The sequence below is a fragment of the Anarrhichthys ocellatus genome, unplaced genomic scaffold (genome assembly GCF_004355925.1).
Source record: "Anarrhichthys ocellatus isolate YVR2014 unplaced genomic scaffold, GSC_Weel_1.0 scaffold32, whole genome shotgun sequence".
In the NCBI taxonomy this organism is placed as follows: domain Eukaryota; kingdom Metazoa; phylum Chordata; class Actinopteri; order Perciformes; family Anarhichadidae; genus Anarrhichthys; species Anarrhichthys ocellatus.
Window position 1 is genome coordinate 3977880 of NW_022280062.1, and position 17089 is coordinate 3994968.

The 17089-nt window shown below is 39.4% G+C and overlaps 1 protein-coding gene across 3 annotated transcripts in view; it reads left to right on the top strand.

Annotated features, from left to right (window-relative positions):
- The first annotated feature begins 3234 nt into the window (after positions 1 to 3234).
- col11a1b (collagen, type XI, alpha 1b) overlaps positions 3235 to 17089 on the top strand; it is a 73652-nt gene continuing 59797 nt past the window's right edge. For 2 of the 3 annotated variants that reach the window (XM_031865287.1, XM_031865288.1), the window contains exons 1-4: positions 3235 to 3599; positions 10419 to 10583; positions 13117 to 13330; positions 14553 to 14715. In XM_031865287.1, the coding sequence (XP_031721147.1) occupies positions 3485 to 3599; positions 10419 to 10583; positions 13117 to 13330; positions 14553 to 14715 (657 nt within the window). In that variant the 5' untranslated portion in view covers positions 3235 to 3484. Of the gene's footprint in view, positions 3600 to 8391; positions 8585 to 10418; positions 10584 to 13116; positions 13331 to 14552; positions 14716 to 17089 lie in introns of those variants that run through there. The other variant, XM_031865289.1, reaches the window with a different exon arrangement.

Sequence of the window (17089 nt, forward strand, 5' to 3'; positions counted from 1 at the left end):
GGTACCACATGCACCTATAACAAGCATGCCCAGACGAACATACATTCCACTCAGTGGTTATGCGGTCTGCAGTGTCTAGTTTGCATCCCTCTCTACCCCCAAGCCAAACACTGCCTTCTAGCTTTCTAATTCATAGTAACGAGGAGCTCTTGAGGTTACATCTACTTGTGATCTGATAGAGGACATCTGAGATCAGAGGACCCGGTTTGACTTTGTCCTTACTGCAGCTGTTTAGGCATATCGAAGAAGGGAATCACTCAACTTGAGGCCTGGGTTTAAAAGCTCACTGTTATTCAGGTGAAGAGCACCTTGCAGACTGCCATGTGGTGGAAGCAAATAAAAAGAGTAATCATTAAGGTGTACATTGAATGGAAGGTTGATTCCTGGACACTGTATGGTGTTTCATAGGCATCATAATTCACAATTAATGTATCGACTTAGAGACAATGCGTCTGTCGTGCATTTGAGAGAACTTTTAGTCCTAAACCCTTGAACTCAAGTGACTGTAAATCTGCAGAGAGGTGTGTCAGTCTGCTGTTCATGAAAAGCAGCGAGGAGAATTTTATTCTGAAACATGAAAGCACTCAAATTAAAAGCTGCCTCCAATAGAAAAACACAGCCGGGCAACATTTTCAAGACATTTTTGTTTTTATAGCTGCTCTGGGCTGAACCATGCAGAGTATACATACTTATTGTAGAATAATTATACAATGTCATCCCTGAACACATTGGCAGTGAATGCATCAGTTGTAATCATATGCATCTACCAAGTAGGCAGCTCTAAAGTCAAGTCTTCCTGAAAATTGTAGACTGCTCCAGGAGACAAGAATCTATAAGGAGCTGCTGGACGTCTGTTGGCTGTCCAAGTCCTGTTTGAAAGGAAAAATGAAGACTTTAGTTTTGGTTGTTCAGATTTAGTCTCTGCCAATGCAGGCAGGCTCGTCAAATTTAACCAAACATTTTGGGCCACAATCCCAGGAAGCAACATGAACAAGAGGTTCTGATGATTTCTGCCAAACAACTTTGAACCAAATGACAAAAAAGGTCAACCACCTGCCAGAAAAACAATAAGCACAACCAGGCTGTGCTCAAGAAAGGTTTCATTTTGTTTTCTGCTGAGAAAACATAAGTTCATAGATAAATGCAAATACTGCAGTTCAGACATTCCAACATCAAAAAATTCTATCCCACCCAACATTTTGTGACCCCTTTCTGATCATATTTCTTTTTTGAGTATGATTGTAAAAAAGTACGCTCCATTTAGTGAGTTATTTCCTCCAAATCATTTGTTTCCAAAGTGAAAATCAAACCCTTTTTTTACATTAGCAGTCAATTTTCAATCCATTGGTACTGTGTTTTGTCTTTATCATGTTTTTGCCCTCACTATTGGCATTTTTAGCCACACAATGATCGAATTTTGGTCAGGACTAGAACATCTAAACATCCCCTGACTTTTCCTCCGGCAGGTCGAATTTTTCACCTATTCTGTGAAATATCGCGACTTCTACGATATGGATTGCCACCGACGTTTGTAAAGATAGGATACGAAGTATCCTTATGACTTTGGTGATACTCTGATTTTTCCTCTTGGGAAACTGTTTGATAGATTGCAATGAAATTCGGCACAAGCATTCTTGTCGCCACGATGAATTGTAATAATGTTGGTGATCCCTTTACTTTTTCTCCAGCACCACCATCAGGTCAGATCTGTATGTTTGTAATGCTATTTGGTTTATGACTAAACACCTGCAAAGCTAATCAGACTCGACCTCAGCTGTACTTTGTGGTTAGTGTTAATAAACGAAACGTTGTCATGCATAAACAGAATGAGCATTTTACCTACTAAACTGATTGTCAACGCTAGCATTTAGCATGTTGCTCTGTGCAGCCTCACAGAGCTGCTAGCATGACTATAGACCTTTAGTCTTGCTCACACTAGCAGTCAATTCTCGAACCATTGAAATTGTATGTTTGTCTTGATCACATATTTTTATTGCAATCACTACTCAGGTGCAGAGAGAGCCGTCAGCTATGAAAATGAAAGTTACCAGTTTACATCCTCAGTTAGGTGGGAAAGTTGGTGTCAAAGGATCCGAACTCAGCAGCTGCCACCAAAGTGCCCACGAGCAAGGTGTCCTCTCTTGTCCAGTAGAGCTGCACAGTGGCCAACAGTAGACAACTGTGGCTTGACAAAGTTGGGACCATATGCGAATGTGTTTGAATTTTGAATATGCTCAACAAATTTCCCTATAAAAAATGTTCAAAATGTCCATGGCCCTTAATAAATCAGACCACAAGTCCGGCACACCCTGGAGTCTAAAATAACTATTCAAAGCCACAGTTACACACACAACAGCATTCAACCTCATTTTAAAACGAAGTGCAGACATATATCCTTTAACCTGCATTTGTTTAATACTTAATCACTATTCATTGTCAAACTTTGGTATTTAATTAGCAACACCTGCACAATTCTGTTTACCTCGGCATACTAAATATCTGCTATATATATGGTTCTAATTTCTGCCTTGGGATAAAATAAGTAAATGCAGACTATTTTTTTCGAAATGTGGTTTGGGTTTGTGTCACAATGGCTGCCATTGCACTGTTAAATCTGTCTTTCATCGGTACACAAGGAAAACAAAATCAAGGAGTGGACTCTATAGCTTCCACCTGCTTCCATTCTTTGTTCCTGCCATCTCATTAATTATTTTCAGGCCGCAGGAGCCCTGCTGTCCCAAAGAAAAAAGAAAAAAAATCTAAAGGCTCCTCAAGGAAACTCCTAGTCTGGAAACACTTATTTTTGTCCATTGGGGCTTTCCTATTAGCCATTGGCCCATGCAGATGCTTTTCACAGCTCCACCCCACCAATTAACTTGCATTTAGTATGTTACATTTAGTTTAGTACCTCTACTGCTGCACTGCTCCATGCCCATTATTATAAGCTTATTTATTGATGGGAAAGTTGGTTCAATTTTCTTTATTTGTTGTGCTATTTTTATTTCGATTTTTATAAAAGATTGTAAAAGAAACATGCCCAGGAGCACTTCTAGGATAGTATGTATCTAGAATACTGTGTCCTATAATTAGTTTGCGCTGGGATGATGCTCTGCTTGACGCTGTTGCACAGGGGGCGGGTCCGGAGACAACTGTCCCGACTGCTGATTTGATGAAAGGAGGATTTTCCAGTGTCAGTATCTTACAGTCGGTTCAGGTTCAGTGTTGCAGCGTTTGTCCAGCCTCCTGACGGTGCGCTACTCTCAGGGAACAGAGTGGGTTTGCGCTTTTTTTCCCATCAAAGCCCTTTACCATCAGTCTGAGAGCTGGGCTTAAGGTGGAGCGGATCTGAAGGGCCAAGACTGGTTGTGAGAGACTCCCTTAGACTTACACACATGGCGCTGTAGTATAAGAACACTTTTGTGGATTGTGAAAGGGACCGAATTTTTTTTCAAAAGTCGCCCATTTTCTGTACAGCGTTTTTATCATGGAGATGCATAGGTGGACCACCAGGTGGAAAACGAAAAGGTGCATATGGGATTCAACGCTAATTGCTGTGGTCACATTAATTTTAATTCTACAAGCTGCCAATGTCAGAGCAGGTAAGAGGCTGCTTCTTACACCACGTCACGTTCACTGTGCCAACTCTAGGGCATCCCGGACAGCTTGAGGGCGTCCAATAGGCTGGCGGCCAGCCCATAGGTGATAGTGGGCTTACGGGTAACTAGCGATCCGCCATCAACTTTAATTCAGTAGACTGCCAGTTTTTGGCCAGGAAAGTCAGATTTCTCCAGTGTATAAACCATTACAACTGCACATTAGACCTTTCCACCGTATCCAACAGAACATATCCTACTTTTAGTGTATGCGTTTTATATTCGAAGGGATTTATCTTATGATGACTGAATTGCGTTGTTGTTTGTTTTTGAGTGAATCCGAACTGAGCCCATATCACACTACACCTGCATCCACGTTTCCAGTAACTTTAAGAGGTCTACTGTATCACCACAATTGTCTCTAAGCTTTGTTGATGGCTGTAAAGTTATACGTAGCGTAAACTTTAACTGTGCAGGCTACCTACATGTTTCTAATGTGTCGAGATTCTCGTTGGATTGTAATGTTTGGTTTGTTCTTGGCACAAACCTACGGAGATGCTGCTCACTCTTAGTTCTCTGAGTATCTAAGTAGGCAAAGTCTGCCATCCAGGTGTGGTCAGTGAGGCGAGGCTGACGGTGTGGCAAATACTCTGGTGGTGGTAAAAAATGTACCTAAAATTACAAGTGAGCAATTTTCGTGCTTATTAGCTATTAATATACTGTAATTCACATTCTGCTGTATCATTTTGGAAGCACGTGATCACAGAAAGAAAACAATCTTTTTGTCGTTGTGTTCCAATTCACCACTTGGCAGTACTACTGGAAACCCTTTACGCGTGACTTTTGGTGTCGTAACTAACCCGCATATAGTGCATTAAGTGTTTCCAAAATATTAGTGAAGTCAAAGCTTAATCCTTGAATCAAATTCACAAAAGTCATTCAATTGGCACAGCATGTTGTTTATTTTGTCTAATGAGGTGTCACCTGCCATGAGTATATTTTTGCACAGTGCAACTTTAAATTCATATTTAAAAGTTGATATAATACGCTGGTCACAAGACTGTGGAATTCTGGAATTGGAATTCATATTCTGGCCTGAAGGATCACCATCTTTCCACATTATCTGGGCTCCTAAATCCAAGAAGGGGCGTTGATGGAAAAAAAGAAAAAAAATCTGGAGAATTTCCCTTACTTTAAAAACACATGTGAGTCACATCAACTAATCATTTAATATTCTCTTTGTCTGTGAAGCCTGAGGGACATCCCTACTGTACTGTGGTTTAGTTTAGCCAGGACACATTTGTGTGTGTCAAAGTTGGATGCATGTTGCTTTTTAATATTTGTGGTTTGGACATCAGATCAGTTATTATAAAACCTTTCAAAATAATGCCTTCTTGTTTCAGTCATACTCCTGGCAGAATTAGTTATTTAAAAAGGAACTATATTGATTTACAAAAAGAGGCTTATATACGTGATATGTGTAGAAAGAGCCCCCAATTATTACTTAAGTTTGCAAAACTAACTTGGATAGAAGGTGTTTAGAAAGTATTTGTGAGTGCTGTTGAATGTTAGTGATATGTGTAACGTATTGCATCCTGTCTAATAATTTCCTGTCTTAAGTCCCACCCTGTTTTGAACCATTGCTTTTGCTGGACACTTCTTATGATACATAAATAATCAGTCAGCAGAGAGTGCCCCAAAACTGAAAAGATCATAAAAGGAAACACCACAGTGGCATCGCTTGCCCATTGCCCATCTTCCTTCACTCTGACTGATATTTAAACTAACCATAATTCCATGATGTGCTAGCAAACATTTACAGGCTTTCCAATCTACTTTAATTGCTGCCTATTGCTGCCAACTCTCAGCAGAAGCCAGTGACACAAAAAAGGCCGACAAGACATCCCGAAGATGCTGCTGCACGACCGCAGAGACACTAAGTCAGAATGCCACGGATTGAGAAGTTAATCACAAGTCTAACCTTAAACATCAAACTGTATGGCTCTGATGAGTTATGAGATGAAGAGTGCTGGAAATTCAGACTATACAGCTGAAAATGGTATTTTTTAATGTGTGAGGGTCTGCTGGTGAAATTGCTTTAATGATTTTAACAGGGTTCTCCTGTCATTACATGCCTCGCTGCCTCAAGGGAAATCACACTTCTTTGTCTTGTTAGTAGCTTGTTAACATGGCAGATAGTATATCAAAAGTCCCAGACAGCAATCAGGAAGATGTCATTAAAAATCTGAGACTGGCGATTACCCCTCAGACAAGACTGTGGCTAGTCTGAGGCTGCTTTAATACCTTTAGCATGAGAGAACTATCTCCTCTCTCTTGTGGTTTTCGTCCTTATCATTAGAATATGGTTTATTCCTCTTTAAGGGTTTGTGCCTTTTCTCAGGATGTGCTGAGTATATTGCATGCTGGCTCCTACAATGCTCAAAAGCGTTTAAAAAGCTATGCTTATTCATTTGGGGTATTCAATGGTTTTGGGATATTGCCTGTTTTTCAGGACTTCTATGAAACGATGGTTGTGGAAGGAGAGGGGATGAAGAGTCAGGGGTGCGGGATGGTGTGTGTGTGTGTGTGTGGGGTGGGGGGCGGGGGTTCCTGGCCGATTCAGCACATCTGGAATATATGAGGCCTTGAGGTATGCAGTAATGCAGAAAGGCATTCTAAAACTCACAAAGAGACCTTTAGTCCAAGCTTTCTTTTTTTTCAAGAACCAGTAGCTCTGTACTTGGGACAATATTCAGAAGAGCCACAGACTATTTTCTTTTTCATGAGGCATTTGGTGTGAGGTTTTAAACTTGGTGTTTGGTAACCCATATTTTATTTTGTCTCTGTCCAAGTCAGAAGTCAGTCTGGTGTTCTTCTTAGGATAAAACAAACCCTGTGTCTGTTAACTTGCTCTGTGTGTAGTGTCAGTCATAAAGCCTATTTTAATCCATCTCTCTCTCTCAGTTGATAAAAGTTACTGTGGGACTGAATTTGTTCGAAACCAAAAGAAAAGGCATTCTGATTTGCTTGATTCCTCAGCAGTGCAGCTTTACTGATGCTTATACTCTTAACTATTTAAATTCACTTAAAGAGCAGATCTGCGCAACTTCAAATGAGCTAAAACTCGAGACACCATCCTTGAGCATATGCTCGAATCAAGCAAGTTTGATTCACCACTCAAGCTGTTATTTTTCTGGTCACAGGAGAAGTAGCTACAAGGATGGGGCCTTCTCCGTTTAGTCTCATGTATGTTTTAGTTGGGGGGGTAAAGGCAGTGGAGCCAGTACCATAATGGGTTCAACATGTGGACTTATAGCTCCACCCATCAGACCCCCTCCCGGTCCCTAAAAGCGAACAGGAACTGCATAATCAGTACATCCTGGCTTCACATGCCACATGACTTACACAAATGGAAAATGGAAATAATAATATATAATAAAATTCGTTTAGCTTTTACTTTTGATTGATGTTTGACTATTTAATTAGGAGGTACTATAGAATCAATGTTAAAAGTATAGACTAACCCAGTTTAGAGTCTACATTTTGCATGAAAAGAAAAGAAAGAACGTATGTTCTTCCAAGTGATGGGGGGGGGGGGGGGGGGGGCTATAACGCACTGTTCTCTTACATTATAGTCCTTTAGATAATATTCCCACCACCAGTCTTTTTTTTTTATTTATGTCTCTTGACCAAACATTCTTTCTGCTTCATCCAGTTTTATGGAGTATTAGAAGACAGATGAGGAGATTTCCTCCAATGTGAATTTCAAGAAAGTCTTTTGTCTGATCCCTTTAAATTAATTTCCCACAATGCTCTCAAGCCAATATCAAACACATGCATCTCACATTTTTTTTAAGGAAGGGATATTCCACATTAAGCCTGTTATCTGCCATTCCTTAAAGGCCTTATCTTCCCAGTGAGATTTTTGAGCTGACCATTCAGACATTGTTTATCATTGCTGGGCCTTTTGAAGAGGACACATCCTGCCTCTTGACTCACTGAAAAGAAACATGACTGGTGTGTGTGTGCTGGTTTTTGCAGATGTGTCTTGGGTAAAATTAAAACAAATTGTATTTAATACTTGTGTTGCACAAAGTTTGGTTTGGAGTGGGAATTTAACTGTTGGTCATTTTTTATCGTCATTGTTCCTCTGTTATCTTTCTAACATTCCCTTTTTAGTTTGGTAAAACAAAATAATTCCGGCTAGTTTGTAGATGAAATTTTCCATCAGGGCCAATAATGCAGTATTGATGTGCGGTCTTAAAGTCTTTGTCTTTATTTTGGTATACTAACAGTACAACAACACAGAGATGTTATTACATGCGGTGAACCTCACTAAACTACAAGGTAGCAAATGTTACAATAGATATGGTAAGAAAGTGCTTGATGCCAATATATTATCAGGACTTAAAACACCAACTTTAATTCAGAGACCCCTTAGCAACATGAATATGAAGTCAGACATCATAGTTTTATCCATGACTGCTTATTTAAATTAAGTGTGTGCAAAAATATCGATTATAGATTACTCTCGCGATAATTTCTTTAACGATAGTTTATCGATATATTAAAAAGATTTTGTGTGTCAAACAACCGCCTCCTCCGCTCTTGTAACGCTAGATGTCGCTGCTTATTGCCTTCTAACCTAAGGCCAGTGACCTCCCCGACATGTCACATGACCCGGCCAAAATCACAACATGGCGTCTCACAAGCAAGCGGCCTGCAGAGAGAGAGAGAGAGAGAGAGAGGGAGGAGAGAGTAGCCCTGACGTGCGATGATAGACGACTAGACCACCGAGTCGTATGTTACGAATACCTCACACCACATCCCGACAACACAGCACGAGAGCCGCACAGGCAGTAATATCGCGGAGTTTTTGAAAACTAAACCTGGAGGAATGCGACATGAATGGGAAAGACCCAGCCAACTGTAGCCAAGTAACTGACAAATTTACTTAATGCACTTCATTTCATATGACGTGGCGTCTACATGTAAGTTAAGAGTGGTCGGTGACACAATAAGAAAAGAATACAGTATGTATTTCATTTTCAAATGAAGTTGTGCATTTTAGTAAAAAAGTGTCCAGTGACAGAATGAGAATACAATATGCACTTTATTTTCATATACTTTTTTTACGGCAAGTGCCTTTCAGTTTTGTGTGTTCACTAACTATGAGCAATACAAATACCTTTTGAAGTAGTTTTAATGCAATTTGTCTGCTGAGTCCTCAAAATGTGATGCAAGTATTAGACTATTGAGGTGGTATACAGCAAGTTGTATTTTCAGCTCTACTTTTACATTTTCATGAATTTATTGCAATATGTAACGTATCGCAATATATCATATTGTGACACGGGTTCCGCGATACGCATCGTATCGTGAGGTGCTTGCCAATACACAGCCCTGAAGTGATATGAGATTATGGTTGGTAGGATTTGTATCAAGATTTCTTTCATTTATATGTAAAAAAAAAAAAAAAAAACTTCTTTGTTTTCTCGCAATTTTCTATATGTGTCTCAAAAATCCAGTTTTGGTTGGCCCATAATAACCACATCACTTCCACTGTATTCATGGAGATCGATGCTATATTGCAATACTGTATGCATGTACTGTATGTATTTTAGAGTGTATGGATCTCTTAAGTTGACAAGTACAGACAAGTTAAAAATTACTGTTAGAGCTACAATGTCACAGTCACAAAAAAGACAGATTGAAACAATTTAATTTAATTTAATCTAATTCAAACCTTGCATTAATAGCCTCCTCTTTCTGTAAACTTTTAAATTCACTCAACCTCAGTCAGACGCGCCTTAAATCAGGAATGACGTTGTGCTGTACGTCACCACTCCTGTTTATACACTAGCCTTGAAAAATACCTTATTAGGCCTCTTAAATTCCCCATAGTCAAAACTGTAACTGATGACATGCCTCGGGGGATGGGAGAGAAAAACATTTACAGAATGGGACAGAGAGAGAAACAGAGTAATGAGTTAGACAATTACTGAACAGTGTTTATGACTGCACTGCACAGTAGTCTGACCCCTAAGCACCTGGTCCATTGATAGGAAACAGTCTAGTAGTATTAAGAAGCTTGTAAAGCTGCCCCCCTCTGCGCTCCCCTTATTCCAAGGACCCAGTGATCAGCAGCAATGAGTCTTATCATTCCATAGATGCTGTGGCTTTTGGCTGTGGGAGTAACAGTGGAGGAGAAGAGGGGGGGAGGGGGCGCAATTATGTCTTCTGAACGGTTACCAACATTTTTACTGCTCCATTGACAAGGTAGCTTATAAACAAACAACTGGTGGAAGAAACATATTTGGCCGACAAGCAAGAGGTGAAATGGGTGTAAAGGTTGATTTATCATCGCAATACCAGCTCTATTAGGTTTTACTATTAACTGTTGAAAAACAGTGTGCTGTAAAATCACAGGCAGCTTTTACAACATGTACACTTGTAATGCGTTATAGTAGATTTCTATTAAATTAAATTAGTTTAGCTAATAATGTTGCAGTATATGCAGTGAGTGAGCCTCTAGCAGTCAGTTAAATGTTTTTTTCTGCGTTCATGATGCACTCAGCCTGTGTGAAAAAACATATTTACAAGCTGATTTATGTTCAGGAAAGTCATATTTTACAATCTAAACAACTTCACACGAATGCATCATTATATCACACTTTTCAAACAATGTACACTTACATACATACAAAAATACAAAGTGGACAAATGTATTACCCCAAATAGTGTATTGCTATGCAAATGTTATGAAATGTTTGCTGACAAAGTATAATTGGGTAATGCTATCAATTCTTTGTTTTGCCTCCTCAGTTGAACAAGTAGATGTACTGAAGGCTCTGGACTTCCAGAGCTCTCCTGAAGGAGTACAGAAAACAACAGGCTTCTGCAAAGTCCGGAGAGGATCCAAACCCGACATCGCTTACAGAGTGGGAAAACAGGCTCAGATCAGCGCTCCAACCAAACAGCTCTTCCCAGGTAACCTCACTCTTTACCTCCCACCGATTATGTGCATTTATACACTGATGCTGAACCAGTCAACTATGCCTGGTTGCTCTGGACAAAAGATAATGGATCTCCCCAAAAAAATACAATTCAGTAATTAGTTAAGATGTAAACTGTAAGCAGCATTTGAGGATCTGGAGGATAACTTCCCCACGGTTCAGGGGTCAGCAAAATACACATCACAATCACATATTTTGTGATGCGTATGGGTATGTTTTTGCATAAAACCTTGCACAAGCAGCTTTGACACAGGAACACTTGCACTATCTCAGTGTAAAACAAGCTATCCAGCCTTTTTAACAGGGACTAAGTATGCAGCCATGCTAGCTTCCCTGTGAGGCTTTGCTTATGCACAGCGGTGCTTTAAGCTAAATGCCAACATTGGCATGCTAACATGCTCCCAATGATGATGAGCATTTTAGCATGCTATCATTAGTTAATTAGCACTAAACAAAACTAAACACAAAGCACCACTGGTGATGATGGGAATGTCATTTTTACTGGAATTGTAATCCTTTAAAGTGTCAGACAAATTGATATTTTGAGCAGTGTAGATATATCAGTCAAGACCAAAGTTGTGGAACGAACAAATGACACTGCCGTCCCTAGAGCTAGACATTTTATGCCAACTCAAACAAATAATTGTTTTGGAAGAAAGTGAAACAGATGTTTTTGTTTACTGTCTTGAACTACTTAATGGCAAAACAGAAACATTTTCAACATATGTCCAACCGTATTCCAAATGAAACCCCTCGACACCTGCCTTCTAAAATGCAGTGCAGACTTTGAGCAATCATTTTCTGGAAGATGAGTTGAATGCATTGATGTTTCAGTAAGAATCCAAGAGCCCAAAGGGGATGAGAGTCACTCAGCACATGGTGTATGAAATGTCATGTAAATATATGAGTTAAGTATGAGGAGCAACACCACATTTTTGTTATTGGATATTTTGGGGAACCAAAACCCAAAATGTATTACAGCAACTTAATGAGATGAATATTTTTTGTGGACTCATCTTGTCGATAAAGTATCTGTCCTTTAGTTTGATTGCTGACAGACTTCAGTAGGCTGTGTTTTGGCTTCAGACTCACTGAAAGTCTGCTGCCCGGCTGTTTGTGGGAAATAAAGCCATATTTATTTTATTAGGAAGGAGTCCACTCAGAGAATCAAAAAGCCATTTGACTGTGTAACCATTGGTTTGCTACTTTCTTACACTCATTGCTACTCATAAATTGAATAATGAACACAAGACTTGTGTCATTACTGATGGCTGTAGAAAACCAATGAGCTGGTGACAGATGTAAATTATCTATTTGTCAATTTTCAATACTTCCAGTTGCTTTTTTGCTGCTGAAATATGAAACTTGCTGCATTTAGGCATGAATACCACACAATATAATACAACAATAAAATTCACAGCCATTGGAGGCCTGCTTTTTGTTTTTATTACTTGGGAAAGTGTAGAAAGAGCCCCCAGTTATTACTTAGTCAAAACTAACTTGGATAGAAGGTGTTTAGAAAGTATTTGTGAGTGCTGTTGAATAAATCCCAATCTGTGCCGTTTGTGTTTTATTTTAGCTTGGCTTGATGTTGCAGAATAAAAAAACTGTTCAAAATAATGTGAGGTATTAACTACACTTCTGTGATTTTTGGCATTAACTGACAGCACATTTTACGCTTTCAGCAATGGAAATTTGAAGACTATAATTAAGCTTGAAAGGTGACTCGTTGGAGATCCTATGGAAGCAAAGTGTCAGAATGTCCTCAGTCAGAATAATTTTACTTTTATTTGATCAGGGTTAGTTATTTTCTCATTGAACCCAGCCACTATGGTTATACAAATATGGCATTTGTTTGGGTGTTTACTACCCTTGTAAAATTATTATGGCTACATCAGCACTCTTGAGTACTTTCAGGGGATGCCAAGGTCTCTTTCAGCTTCCTTAATAAACACTGCTCCAGGTCTAGTTGTCTAGACATTGGGGTTTAATGTGAGGAGAGAAAGTCAGAGAGCTAATAAACTTGTCATTATTCAATTGTGTCATTACAATACAATTGCCTTTGTAATAACATCAGTAGAAGACAGATGAGGAAAGGACATAAGGTCCATTTCTAGCTTCGTATTTATTGTACACTGAAAAAGAGTGGTATCATCTTCCCAACTTATGTCATCAAGAAGATGTATTGTACCCTAAATGTCTAACTATTCTTTCAAAGGGTAACATCAGTATTTTTCAACCTGGAAGAAGGAAGTTAGGTGGTAAAACCTCTGCAACATCCTCAGAAATTTAGTAAACACTCCAGACCCAACATCCCCACAAGAGCTATTGAAATTAATTAAAAATGCTGTGGTGAGGTTAAACTGGGAAGTTCCCATATGTGTCACTATATGTATCTGAAGCAGAGCAATGCTGGTAAAAATGTTCAGTTACCCAGATTTTGTAACTAAGTATCCGTTGGTCTTTAACCTACCAACCTACATGCCTGCTGCTTGTTCAACCTTCAGGAGGAGTTTTCCCAGAAGATTTCTCGATCCTGTTTACCATCAAGCCAAAGGCTGGCCTCCAGTCCTTCCTGCTGTCCGTGTACAACCAGCAAGGTATCCAGCAGCTCGGTGTGGAGGTGGGCCGTGCCCCAGTCTTCCTGTATGAGGACCAGCATGGCAAGCCTGCCCCGGAGGAGTACCCCCTGTTCCGCTCCATCAACCTTGCTGACGGCAAGTAAGTGACTGACGGCTTCTCAAGAGGGCTTGAACATGTTGGGTCAGATGTGGGTGGTAGATTTATTTGGTCCCCTGGATTTTTTGCTTGTCTGTGTCCCATTTTCAGTGTTGAATGTAAAACATCAAATTCTTGTGAAAGCTTGTGTGATTGGCTAAAGAGCAAAGCATCCCAATTTGATGCTCATCTTGAGCACTTTATCAAAATGTATAGGTTATATTTTATGCTAAACAAAACCAATCTGCTTAAAATATTTTCTCAAGCACTCAGAACATAGTTAACTCTCCTAGCCTGCTAAACAGCTCTGATCTATTGGCATCTTATATTTGCTCAGTTATTAATGCCATATGGAGTCAGACAGTAATGGCAAATAAACTGCTTGCAGTAATTTGATGACACGCTTTTCTTTTCCAGATTATTTGCAGCCTTTGTATACTGATATTCAGTAATTGGCAGGATCTTCACATATAATGCATGGCTGCCCAATGACGCTGATACAAACCACTTTTAAAGTTAGTCATTTGCACAACTGCTAACAAACGATTCCATGCGTGGCTGTCTGTCTGATTGTATCAGAAAAAAACATTGCAGTTTAAATAAACAAAATCATTTACAATTTTGATATAGGACATATATGTAGCTTGCTGTCATGTGAAGTTCATTCATTTTGACCCTTTTTATGCTAACGAAGCTGCCTATCTATTTATTAACAAGCCCAGGCATAAGCACTGATGAGATATATTTTTCAATTCATTGGGTTTGCAAAGACTTTTATGATTCTCTCTGACATACTGTATCACCAAATCGAAATACTGCATATTTCCCTGTGTACTCAAAGGAACCTGTAAACATTCAAAGGAATAGTCGGACATGTTGGAAAACAAAAAAAGCAGTTGGAAGCAGAGGAAAACTGCTGACATGACTGTCTAAAAAAAATGTAAAATAAGGAAAAAATTATAGTTTTTACACAAGGTGTATATTGTGTTAATTTCTGCGCTTTAGAGCCATTGGTATGCAGATTGTGTAACTTCCAGACAAAGCTTGGCTAGCTGTTTTCAGTCTTTATGTTGGACCAAGCTAGGCTAATGTGGCTGTAGTTAATATTTAGCACACAAATATCAAGAGTGGTTAGGATCATTTCGCCTAACTCTGCAAAAAATGTGCTCCCTAAATGTCACATTTCTGGCTGTATTTCTGACCTACTTTCTCCCCTGCTGCACAGATGGCATCGTGTAGCTATCAGCGTGGAAAAGAAAAGTGTCACCATCATCGTGGACTGTAAGAAGAAGCTGACCAGGCCCCTCGGCAGAAGCAACCAGGCCGTCATCAACACAGAAGGCATTACTGTCTTTGGCACCAGAATTCTGGATGAAGAAGTCTTTGAGGTAGGGCGGCCATATTGAATCCCTAATTCACCCAGATTAAGCTAGCGGTGTTGTGACGACTATGGTTTGAATGTGTTTAAACGAATGGTTTGAAATGCACTTATTTGCTCTTTTGACATGAGTTAGGTGAGAAGATGGATGCCACGCTCATGTTTGTGTTTTAAGTATAACGCTTTAGATTAGTTTGGGTTAGCATAGCGACTGGAAGTTGGGGGGAAACAGCTAGTGCCTGCCTGGCTGTGGCCATTAAGACATTGACTGTAAAACCTGAACCTGTCATTTTTACATTGGTGTTTGTACATAGATAAAACATAACAGATGCAACATGATAATTAAGATGTGTTTGCAGGAATATTTTTGAACTTTGAGAGAGAGTCATGCCAGCCCAGTCTTTATGCTAACCCAAGCTAATCGCCTTCTTGCTCCAGTTCCATAACCTAATGCACACATAGTATGAGAGAAAGTGAATACGTATGCTTCCCATATTCCTTGAATGCTTCCCTTGGTTGTGTCAGTGCACAGGTCTTAAGAATGAATTCATTCATTAATTACTGTCAATTGCTACATTATCTTTATTATTATCTTGCGTAGTTCTTCCTGTCTTTGACAGATACAACACAGTTCACCAATAGTCTGCTTCAAGATGTCTCCATCATCTCCACAGGAGTGTCTTTCTGGAATATAATGCAGATATTCACCACTACATTGAAGGGATTATGTTTTGAGGGAGTTTGGAAAGCTTTCCAAGAAGCCAGCGATTTCTCCATTCTGGTTGGGTATGAATGTAATTGAAAGCATATTGTGAATCTTACTCTCAATGAGCGTCATTTACCATTGTGAAAAGGGGCTATTGAGTGTCTTATACTTTAAGTACAATACTTTAAGGCCAGACATTTTTATGTGTCTTTCATTTACTTGTTCATTCAGTAAATGGTGAATTTTATTGGCCAGAACAACAATATTGGCTTTGTATACTTTGCAAGAGTCATGGCGGGCAATGTCTGTGGAAAGGCTACTTGCACACTGTGTTGTCCAAAGGGCTTTTTTTCTCTTAATACTGGTTTGGATTTGTTTGAATAGTTTACTTAATAAAAAAAAGTCTAATAGGCTTCAGTTGTTCATATATGACGGTGTGTTATTTGAGTTGCATGTATTTTGCCACTATTTGTGTGAGGATTTTATATTATTCCCACAATAACTGTGCGCACAATCAGAATGAGTGTATGGTTACTGAGGTGGTGATTGTTAAATGGAGGTCCTAGCTACCAGGTTTTGCACAGGTAGCTCTGAGTTGAGTGGGAAATGTGAGCTGAATGCTAGCTCAAAGACAATAGCCTCTCTTTGATGTCTGCATGTAGAATGCTTGCTAAGTAGAACAGCTTGCAAAATGTTTGCCTCCAGGTCAAACAGGACTTTCCACAGAGGAGCCACTTGGAGTCCACCCTTTTCCAGTGATAGCGTTTTGGCAAGCAGCTCCCATCGCTAGATATAGAGGTTCAACGTACAGACAAGTTTATGCCACTATAAGAAGAGTCGATACAATTTACAGCAAGATTTTTGTACATTTGCCATTTTCTTTTGTATTAAAGTACAATGAGCACAACCATAGGAAATTAGAACCCAAGAAAGCCAGAAAGCCACAGGGATTAGAGTTGGGGTTGTAATTAAGGTAATTGAGAGTTAGGTGGAGAGTATGAAAGTAGCCTAGCACTTTCACCAAGCCTTTTCTATTTTTAATGCTGATTTAAGACCAACCACTTGACTTTTGTGAGTGCTCTTTGTTTGAACATATATTACATTAAATGGTGTTGAATTACAGAGTAATTTGTTTTTTTTTCCTTTTTTAAAACCTGGAGAAGAGGAAATTATTATTTTTATTCCAAGGGTTTAGCTTTTTTTTGCTTGTTCCAAGGTGGTTTTAATTAGTGTATCACACAATAGCAATGTTGTGGTTAGAAATGCAGCCATATCTTAAACTGTAATTATTTCCACTTCAAGTTTGATAACCCTAGATTTGCTGATTGCAAACTGGCTACTTGTAGACACACTGCACCGATAATGGCAAAAAAATCATACTGGCCTGGGTTTTCTCCTCTAGATAAAAGTTTGTAAAGTAGATGTAAGCCATGTGTTTGAGTCGGATTTGTTGCTTGGATTATACTTTGGCATCCATTCTACAACTGTTATGAAACCCTTTTTTATTGTCATATACATATACACAAAATTTGACCCTCTGCATTTGACCCATCCCTGTATAAAGGGATGGGTGGGCTGCCAATGATAGGCGCCCGGGGAGCAGTGTCTTGCTCAGGGACACTTCGACACGTGGCACGTCCCAGTCGAGGATCGAACCATTGACCCTGCGGTTACCAGA